The sequence below is a fragment of the Echinops telfairi genome, unplaced genomic scaffold (assembly GCF_000313985.2).
Source record: "Echinops telfairi isolate 266 unplaced genomic scaffold, ASM31398v2 ScPeMD7_53;HRSCAF=182, whole genome shotgun sequence".
Taxonomy (NCBI): Eukaryota; Metazoa; Chordata; class Mammalia; order Afrosoricida; family Tenrecidae; genus Echinops; species Echinops telfairi.
This window is the reverse complement of record NW_022103951.1, coordinates 9461538-9472445: the sequence shown is the minus strand read 5'-3', so window position 1 is coordinate 9472445 and position 10908 is coordinate 9461538. Positions and strand designations below refer to the sequence as shown.

Below are 10908 nucleotides of genomic sequence, written 5' to 3'. Positions count from 1 at the left end.
ATGTCCAACACCAATCCACAAAGTCCTCCTCCATCTCACAAAACAGACGCAATGATGCCAACTGCAGGAGGAAAGCCCAGTCAGTGAATGTGTAAACATCTCAGCGCTGGCAGGGATCTCCACACAGGGGCTCCAGTACCCAGGGCTGCATCAGGGTAGGTCCATGTGGCTTTTCCTCAGGGATGTCTTGCAGGATGTGAGCCTTGCAAGCTAAAGAAGGGAACTGGCTAAGGCAGCTGCACCCTGGTCCAACCATCAGAAAGCAAGTGACCCGAGAACTAGAAAGGCAATGCTCACTGAGCCATTTATCCCTCCGCCCTTCAATTAGCCCCACATGTGTTTATCGGCCAGGTTGGCACAATAAACTAACTAACTAACTCAGTGAGATGCTGAAGGCATTTTTAAAAAATAATTTTATTGGGGGTCTCTTACAAATCTTGTGACAATCTATCATTTGATTGTATTAAGCATGCTTGTACATATGCCATCAACATTTTCAAAACATTTTCTTTCTACTTGAGCCATTGGTATCAGCTCCTCTTTTTTCCCCTCCCTCCCCCAACCTTTCACCCTCGTGAATCCTTGATCAATTATATAATATCCTGGTTGAATTGTCCCTTCCTTGTAACCCTTCTGTGGGGGATGTCCAATTGTCTACAGATGGGCTTTGGGGCTCCACTCCAACCCCCCTCATTCACATCGATATAATTGTTTGTTTGGGGATCTTTTGATACCTGATCCCATCGACACCTGCTTCTCTGCTAGATGGTTACTTGTTTAACTTTAAGCCTTTAAGACGCCCAACACTATATCTTTTGATAGCAGGGCACCATCCATTTTCTTCACTACATTTGCTTATGTGCTCATTTTGTTTTCAGTGATCATGTCAGGAAGGTGAGTATCAAAGAGTGCCAGGTTATTAGAACAAAGTGTTCTTGTGTTTAGGGAGACCAAAAATTCATCTGCTATCTTAACATATACATATATGTATGTTGGCCTCTATCCCTTTCATTATGAATTAATATATTTACATATATACATGCCTATAGCTATACCTCTATAAATATCTTTTGCCTCCAACTCCCTTCCTCTATTTTCTTCCACCTTCTTCCTGTCCAACTATCATGGTCATCCTCTACTGGCTCTCAGTGATTTCTCTTGGGTATATTGCACTGGATCAGACCCCGCCTCTTCACCATCATTTTTAGATCTCTTGTTGTTCCCTCATCCCTGAGTTTGTTGGCTCACTGCTGTTCCTCCTCTCCGCCCTATCTTCTCCCATGTCCACCCGGGACTGCCGGTCCCATTGTTTTTTTCCTCAGGATTGTTTGTCCAGCCTATTTTATATAAATAGACTTAGGAAAAATGAAAAAACACACACCAAAAAAACAATAGATAGCTTCAGATCTGTCTGCTGACCCTTATGAGTGTTTTCCAATCGGGTTTGATGAGGTGCCAAGCCCTGTCCCCCAAGTCAGAAGTCTATTTTCAAGATTCCTGGGGCTTGGTTACTTTGCTCCCCTTGCTGCCCTGTTGCACTCACTTCTAGTTTCACCCCACTGTGCGTTGAGCAGACCAGGCACACTTACTACATAGTGTCTCCAGTGCTGTCCCCATAGTGCTATGGGTCAGTGAGGGAATGTCATGTCTAGTGGTGGGGCCGGCCCTAAGGTCCTCTCTGTGCATTGGCTGCTCTGAGAAGGTATGTCGTCCTCTGGGCTTGGTGGGCCATGCTGAGGTTCTCTCTCTTTCTCTTTCCCTCTTAGTTCAGACTTGTGTGGTCTGGACAGACCTGCCACTCTCTCCAGGCTATGTCTTCAGTGCTATCCTCTGTATTACATTATTCTCGTGAGGGGGTCAACATAGCTTGGCTTGGGTTCAGCCCCGTCTTCTTCTCTGTTAGTTCGCTGCTCCATGCCAGTATGTTGCCCTCAAGGCTGGGCACTTCGGGATGTGGTCTGGCCCCTCTCTCACTTGCTGAAGGCATTCTTAACAATGTTCGTAGGAACAGGGATTGGGGGACTGAATTCTGAGGAAGAGTGAAATTTATTTTCCATTTTTATAAAAAAAATTTTACTGTTGAAATAATTATTTCCACTAAAAAGTGTTTCATTTAAAAACTAGTTAAATTTTTAAAAAAGAAATATCCTTTAAAGTTCAATTTTCTTTCTTCAACATTTTTTAATGTGCATATTATTTGTTATTTTTAGTCTAATATATTTAGAAATGTAGACATTACCATCTGGTTTAATTATTTTGAGTATTTAGTATCATAGTTGTAAACACAGCAATTATAAATGAATTGAAATATTGCCTGATAAGCAAATATTAATATTAGCAAAGAGATTTTAGCCAATCTAAACAGGACTCAGAAAAGCTATTTAATCACAGAAATTTTCTGTTGTGATATATTCTCAATGAATATTTGTTCTTTTAATATCTTACCCAAGCAAAATGGCATCTTCAAGCAATAATTGCTTTGATTAGTACTACACAGGAACAAGAAAAATGACAATAAGTTAAGATAACATGAAGCCGGCATTGAGAATCAATATAGTAAATGTGCAAATTGAACTATAGCACTATACAAAAGTCTTTTGTCTATTTCTTTTAAATGTGGCTAAAGGAAAGTTCGCATTCAAGTTTTGATTTGGTTTGTGGATTAGATTGTTTTCTGGGGAAAATACTTAGCAGTCCATTAGGTATTAGAGAGGAAATAGGAGCCTCTCCCCAATTAATCACCACTCAAGGGTCCTTTTCTTTACTCACATTGTTTCAGATTCTGTTTACTGTCTTTTAAAAAATTAGTGACTTAATAACAAAAATTCTCAAATCTTAAATCAGATATTTTGGGGATCTGGGATAGAAAATTATTTTATTATTTTAATAACTATGGAACTGTAAATTTCAGGACATTCTGAGACAAGATTGTTCCGACAGTCCCATCTACCCCTAAATCCATTCCCAGAGCAGTATCTGGACCATATGTAGAGATTACTGACTCCTCTCTCAGTCTTCAGTAATCTAAATTATTGCTGTCTAATAGAAATGTATTGTGATTCATATGTGTAATTTTAAACTTTCTAATAGTTACATTGAAAAGCTGAAAAGAAATAAATGAAATGATCAAAACCACTATTTCAATATGAAATCCTATTCAAAATGATTATTGAGACATTTGACCTTCTTTCTTTTGGATACTAAGGTCTTTGAAATTCACTGCATACTTTGTACCCACAGCACATCCTACTTTGGACTAGCCTCATTTCAAGTGCTCAATAGTCTCATGTGGTTGGACCGTGTAGGTCAAAAAGAGTCCTGACCCCTAACATGGTAGCAACATCTGTTAAATCCACGTGATAGTTACATGAGTACCTGCTGTAGCATTTTTCTTATTTAGATTACATAGTTGGATAATTTATAAATAAAAAAGAGAGATGGACATGCTAGCTTTAAGAAAAGTCTGCATGTAAGAGGTTCGGAGTAAGTCTGTACAAAACAATGATCTCATCAACACTCTAACTGGAGGAGCAATGAGATGAATAGTCTCATAAGTAGGAGATAATCCAAAAGTTTTATGTGGGTGTGGAATGTTTTCTAGTGAGACTTTTAGATAAATGCGCTTGTTGGTCTGTGAATTCCCAAGTCTCTATATCAAATGTTGGAGCCACACCTGGATGCCTGACTTAGGCCTCCTTTGGGAACTTGTATGGTTGCCTTGTGAGATCTCTAAGCCAAGCAACATCTAGTTTCCATCTTAGTTGGCAAACTAATACAAAACAATACCTCCTAGGCAGACTGCACTTCTCTTTCATTTTGTTTTCTTTCCCTTCTCTTTTTTCTTTCTCGGCAACAGATTTCCTTAGGATAATCTGTCTCGTCTCTTGGGATGTCAGACCAAGAACAATCGTAGCTGTTCTGTAGCTTGATAATGCCAATTAAGAACAAGAGAATCTCTGTATCCTAGGAATCGTTCCTTCATTAATTCTCCCATTTATTTTATGTATCTTTTGAGGGGCTGAGATATGTCAGAGACTGTGCTAGAATAATCTCTTTGAGAATGGTTTAGAAATTATCCTGAAATACAGCTACCTGAAATGTTCTACTGTTACAATTTTCTACAAAATCATATCTTTCTTCCCAGTTCATCATATTTATTTCTTCTGCCTCCCCCTCATAGATACTTCATGCTCATTATGTCTTAGCGGTGCTATTTGAAGCCAAGAAAGTCTTGATGCAGATGCCGAATGTCTCCCATATAAAAACCTTTCCCAGCAGAGAGATAACAGTCTGTGGTAAGTGTCAGAGCTGAGTGGTCAGATCAATACCTAGGAGCCTGTTGGTTTTACATCATTTGACTGACTTGAAAACTATAAAAAGTAAACTGTAGTAAGGAAAAGGTGTTGATCGGGTTATGTACAATGATAATACTGTTCCCATCTTTATTTTACGTACCAGCTGGCAGGAATTAATTATGTAGGAAATTAAAGAATTCATGGATTTTTATATAGGCAGACAGCATTTTAATATGGAAAACCTCATGGGTGGAATAAGTGTTCTTTGCCCTCCCTCTAGCTCTCATTATCTTAGTTCCATGTTGCTCTTTCTAGCAGGGTCTCTGTGTACCACTTAGGCAGGGAAGAGAAAAGCATAAGACAGTGTGGGGATTAAACTCCTCTCTGCCCTTGGCTATTGTTTTAGATTTTTCCAACTGGTCTCTGCAGCTTTTAGAAGAATGGTAATGTCCCAGAAATCTGTTCCTTGTTCTTCTAAATAGCAAGATTTGAGATTTTGTTATCATATAGCCCAGCCTGGCAGGATATTGCTTCAAGAAACAGCACACATTGAAATTCATCACAGTTGGTACTCAGCATGCTTGCAACTGTCTGAGAAGGGGTTGCGTGGAAGGAACAGCAACCCCGTTAGCTTCTAATTAAGCCTTTAGGTTACAAAGCAACGATTGTTATTTTCCAAGTCAATTTTTAGCAGGCACCTTTCTTACTCTGACAGGTAGAGGTGGATTTGACAATCTAATTAAACCATTATCATTTCTAGCATCTGATCGTGATGATTGGCACTCGATGTCAGAGTATATGTTCTGTGATATTATCTGACCTGGGCTTACAAAGAAAGTCTTTGATGGTTCAATTCCAACTTGATCAGGCCACCATATCTCTGCCCAGAACATGATGTAGCTCAGCAGTGGGAACTTTTTATTCAAAGTACTTATCAGATCGTGCACCGTTTGCCTGTCACTTTGTCTTACTGAGGTGTTTTGAGTGCTGCCGTGATACTGGAAGCTATGTCACTGTTATTTCAAATAGCAGCAGAGTCACCCAAAGTGAACAAGTTTCAGCAAAGCATCCAGACTAAGAACAGACTGTGAAGAAGGAACAGGCTGTCCACTTTGGGGAAATGAGGCACTGAAAATCTCATGAATAACACCAGAGCATTGTCAGAGAGAGTGCCAGAAGATGAACCCCTCAGGTCGGAAGGCACTCCAAATATGACTTTGAAAGAGCTGACTTCTCAAATTAGGGTTGACCATAATGACATAGATAGAGTAAAACCTTCAGGAGCAAAGCCTTTGGGACCTTCATTTGCTGATAGGGAACAATTCAAAATGAGAAGAAACAACTGCAAACATCTATTAATAATTGGAGCTTGGAATTTACAATGTTTGAATCTAGGAAAATTGGGCATCATCAAAAATGAAATGAAGTGCATAAAAAAGCAAGAGTGGCCTGGGTATCAGTGAGCTGAAATGGACTGGTATTGGTCATTTTGAATCAGAAAATCATAGGGTTTACTATGTGGGGAATGACAGATTCAAGAGGAATGGCATTGCATTCATCACCAAAAAAGACATCTCAAGATCTACCTTGAAGTACAATGCTGTCTGTGATAGGTGTATATCTATCAACATATAAGAAAATCCAGTCAATACAACTATTATTCAAATTTACATACCAACCAGTAAAGCTAATCATGAAGAAATTGAAGAATTCAATTAAAGTCTTTAGTCTGAAATAGATCAAACATGCAATCAAGATGCATTGATAATTATTGGCAATTGGAATGCAAAGCTGGAGACAAAGAGGAAGGAACAGTAGTTGGAAACTATGGCTTTGGTGATAAAAATAAAGTGGGAGATGATATGATGGAATTTTGCACAACTAATGATTTCTGCCTTAAATATATGTTTTTATAGTAAGACAAATGACTATATATGTAGACTTCTCTAGATGAAACACACAGAAATCAAATTTACTGCATCTGTGTGAAGAGACAATGGAGAAGTACTATATCAGCAGTGAAGAGAGTATAATCAAAACTATATACTTGATTGATAAATAAAAATAAACTTCCATTTTTATTTCCTTATATTTGGAGAGCGAGAGCATATTTAAGCAATGAGATTTATGTATTAAAATTACCTTATATGAAGGGGCCTAAAATCTTTGTGAAAAAGTAAGATTAAAAGATAATTGAATTTTCCATGAAATTTTTGAAGCCCCTTCAGATGCTCTTAATCTTAATAGTAAAATCATATTTTGTAAATAATCATTAGATTTTCATTTTTGGTTATACCATTTTCATTTTAAGATTTTCATTTTTTGTTATACCATTGTAATCAGAGTAGTCTCATGTGTGTATCTTGTTAATCTTGGCTGTGGGGTTTGAAAGAACCTGAGGGAAAGTATTTCTAAATTAAGTTATATTTGGTAATTTAGTTAGATACAGAGAATACAAATTTATAAGCAGATCTTATATTACCTAGAAACAGTTGTTCAAAGAGGACTTTTTTAATATGCACTCTTGTTTTTGAATTAATAGACTCATATGTTCATATGACTTCCCTTAGTTGGCTGAATTTTATAAAATCATGCTTTCGTTGTTATCTCCTGTAGCTGCCTCATCAAAACAATGAGACATCGACTTGGAGTTTTTAAATTCTAGAAACTACTCCTGGAGCATCTTTTTAAAACATGGCTTTAAATGGTTTCACATTTAGCAATGAAAGACATATTTATTGAGTATCACCTATTTCCCAGGTGCTGTGATAGGCATTTGGACATTTAATGGTGACCGAAACATATGCATTGAGCTGCTAACTGCAAGGTCAGCTGTTCGAAACCACTAGCTATTCTGAGGGAGAAAGATGAGGCCGTATGCTCCTGCTAAGGTCTCAAAAACCCACAGGGGCAGTTCTACTCTGACCTATAGCGTTGCTAGAGGACAGAGTCAGCTCTGTGGCCCTGGGGTTTGGAAACCAGATATTGCTGCTGAGCTGCTGGAGATTGCAGCATAGGTAGTGCAGACTAATCGCTGAGAGCATGGGTTTTTGTTTTATTTTCATAGTGATGCAAACAAATTTCATTCAGCATATGCAGCAAAGAGAAAAGAGTGGGAGATGGATGGACTTGCCATCAAAACATGAGGAACATTATGAAACCAATGTTGTTGTCAGGTACCATCGAGTTGGTTCTGACCCAGAGCAACCCTCTGCACAACATATTGAAACCCTTCCGGGTCCTGTGCCATCCTGACAAGTGTTCCTATGCTTGAGCCCATTGTTACAGTTATTGTGTCAATCCATCTCCTTAAGGGCCTTCCTCTTTTCACTGTTCCTCCACCGTACCAAGCATGTTATCTTTCTCTAGGGACTAGTCTCTTCTGAAAATATGTCCAAAGTATATAAAACAAAAAATCTTGCCATCCTTATCTCTGAAGAGCCTTACTTCTCTCAAGACAGATTGGTTTGTCTTTTTAGCAGTCCATGGTACTGTCAATATTCTTCTCCAGCACCACAATTCAAATGCATTGATTCTTCTTCAGTCTTCCTTATTCCATGTCCAACTTCCCCATGCATATGGGGCAATTGAGAAAACCATGGCTTGGGTCAGACGCTCCTTAGTCCTCAAGGTAACATCTTTGCTGTCCAATACTGTACAGAGGTCTTATGCAACAGTTTTACCTAATGCAACATATCTTTTGAGCTCAGTAGTATATATAAAAGTTATTTAAAAAAACAGTAGAGGCTTAATTCTCCCCATAGATATACTAAATACTATTGATTTCTTTTCAAAAGATTATTGATACAAGTTTAGAATAACAAGTCAGGAAGTTCAGGTTTTTTAAATGAGATAAAGTTGGGTTTGAATTCCAACTCACATTCTTGGTATTGGGGTAACTTTGCATAAATTATCTAACTACTCTAAACTGCATTTGTAAAATGAGAATGATGAAAACAATGCCCATCTCATAGGATGGTTTTAAAGGATTGAACAAGATGCTATGTAAAAGCTTGATCTACTGCCTGGCCTAGGATAAACTAAGTCCCATATCAATGGCAGAGGAGAAAAAGTAAATGCAGTACAAGATGGTCTTTCCCTTTTAGGAAGAAAAGGAAAGAGTGCTATGGAGCCAAATGGTCTATTAATCCAACACGGCTTAAAAACAAACAAAAACACATGTGCTAAGAAGGGTGGGTATTTGAGTCTATCAGCAGTGTTTCAGTTTTAAAATTTCATATCATCTTGTTTCCTACTGAACACTTAATATTTTCCTTTGTACTCCAGGTGATTTGCATGGGAAACTGGATGATCTATTTTTGATCTTCTATAAGGTAAATATTTACATTTTTTTATTATAGAGAGCCATCCTAGGATAGATAACAAGGTTAGTTGTATTAGAGATATGTACATATACAGATGTAATATATCAGTTTTGATCCAATAAGCTTAAAGATTATTAGTCATATCTTTTTAATTTCTGCACACATCTTATACAATTGTTAAAAATTTAAGTTGTTTTAGTTCAGTATTATTGTTTTCTATGTATTCATTTTGATTTCTACCAGATTGTATTTATGGCCTTTATAACATCATGGCACAGAGTGCTGTTTTATTATTGTTTTGTATAGAAGTGAGCATGTCCGATACTAATTCTCTCTTCCAATACATACTAATTATGTGTGGAAGGCATTTCCTACAGCAAAGTTCCACATTCACCTTCTCTTGTTCTCTTCTGTACCCACTTTCACCTCTCTTGGCTCAATGGCTGTTCCAGTGCTCTGAATATTTTTCCTTTATTGGGTTTCAGTTGGGGGAATCAGCATCAAGGGCTAAAAGCGGTTTGGATAGCATGGAGTTTCCCTGCATTTTACTGACTGGATTCCTTGCTTGCTGTCTGTGAGCCAGCAGTTGTAACCTGAATATTTGCTTCTGGAAGACTACATGTAGGAAACTGATCCTGTGATGACCCCTGCCTTCACAGTACTATTTCTTTAGGCTCGTCTTCTGCATCTCTCATTCTAATTTACGTGTTTCTTTCCCACCCATCCCTGACATCTCCACAAATAGCATGTGGAACAACTGAGCACAACATAGGTGTCTCAGATGAAATGAAAGAGAATTCATTTTGACAACTAGGATGGTCAATCGTTTCCACTCTTTGATATGTTGAGACTGTAAGCAACATAAACTCGCTGAATCTCTTTTTCCCCCTTCTGCAATAGTATCTTGAGCTTCTGTCCCATAAGAGATTGTCATGTGGATAAAATAACATGAATACCCAAAAGCATTTTTTAAAAATAATAAATTGTAACAGTTACACAGATTTTAATTTCACTCATTCAGAATGGAAGAATGAAAGTTGAATGGGGCAGGTCAAACCAGGCACGGATGAATGGAGCTGGCATTTAGGTGTAGAATCTATTGAGATTATAAGAGGCCTGAGCAAGGGTATAGAGCATGATAGCCAGGGAGTGGGGCCAGAAGAAGTAGGAGGCTTCTAGGTAGTAGACTTATATCAAGAAGTCCCAATGAAAGTTTACTGGTAGGGAGCTGAGAGTGATGATAAAGAACAAGAAAGCTGAACTATGTGAGGAAGAATGTGGCATTAGGATTAGTGGAAGTCTCATTAATAATCTGTGATATGCAGATGACACAACTCGTTTGCTGAAAAACTAGCTGCCATCAAGTTGATGCTGACTTGTAGTGACCTGATAGGACAGGATAGAACTGCTACTGAATTTTCAAGACTGCCACTGTTGACAGAAGTGGAAAGCCCCATCTTTCTCCTGGGGAGTGGCTGGTGGTTTTGAACTGTGGACTTTGAGGATGGGAGCCCAACTTGTAACCACTATGCCACCAGGCTTCATTGCTTGCTGAAAGCAAAAGCCACTTTGAAGCACTTGGTGATAAAAATCAGACTGCAGCCTTCAGTATGGATTAAACTCAATGTAAAGAAAATCAAAATCCTCACAACTGGACCAATAGAGAACATCATGCTTAACAGAGAGAAGAGGTTGAAATGGTTAAGAATTTTGTTTTACTTGGATCCGCAGTCAATGTTCATGAAAATAGGACATGAACAGAGAGGTCTACAAGGTTGGCCCCAATCAGAGCCAAACAGATGCCCCCCAACCCCCTGCCAGAAGTATGTGCTACAGAGGAAAACACTAAACCTACCGGTTGGGGAGAGAGGCTGGTCTGCCACGTCCATACAGAAGCAAACCAAGAAGGAAAAAGAGAGAGTAAAGGACTAGGCCCCACACTGGCACACCAAACCCAGAGAATGACATCCCTGCACAGAACTGCTAAGGCACAGAGAGGACTATAGACCCAACAACAGCAAGAACACTTTGTTCTAACAACCTGGCTTTCTGTGATGCTCACTTCCCAACAGGATCTCTGAAGACAGAATGGGTGCATAAGCAAATGTGGTGAAAAAAGCTGATGGTGCCCAGCCATCAAAAGACATAATGTCTGGGGTCTTAAAGGCTTGAAGCAACCATCTAACAGAGAAGCGACAAGCACTTATGGAAGAAGCACAACAGCCTGTGCCATCATGAGGTGTCGACGGAATCAGGTAACAGACACCAGAAGACCCCAAACAAACAAA

At 38.7% G+C, this 10908-nt stretch overlaps 1 protein-coding gene across 1 annotated transcript in view; it reads left to right on the top strand.

Annotated features, from left to right (window-relative positions):
- The window catches only part of PPEF1 (protein phosphatase with EF-hand domain 1), a 155147-nt gene that overhangs the window by 88741 nt on the left and 55498 nt on the right, over positions 1 to 10908 (top strand). Inside the window, exons 8-9 of the mRNA XM_013006490.3 lie at positions 4181 to 4295; positions 8583 to 8629. Of these exons, the coding sequence (XP_012861944.2) occupies positions 4181 to 4295; positions 8583 to 8629 (162 nt within the window). The remainder of the gene's footprint in view (positions 1 to 4180; positions 4296 to 8582; positions 8630 to 10908) is intronic.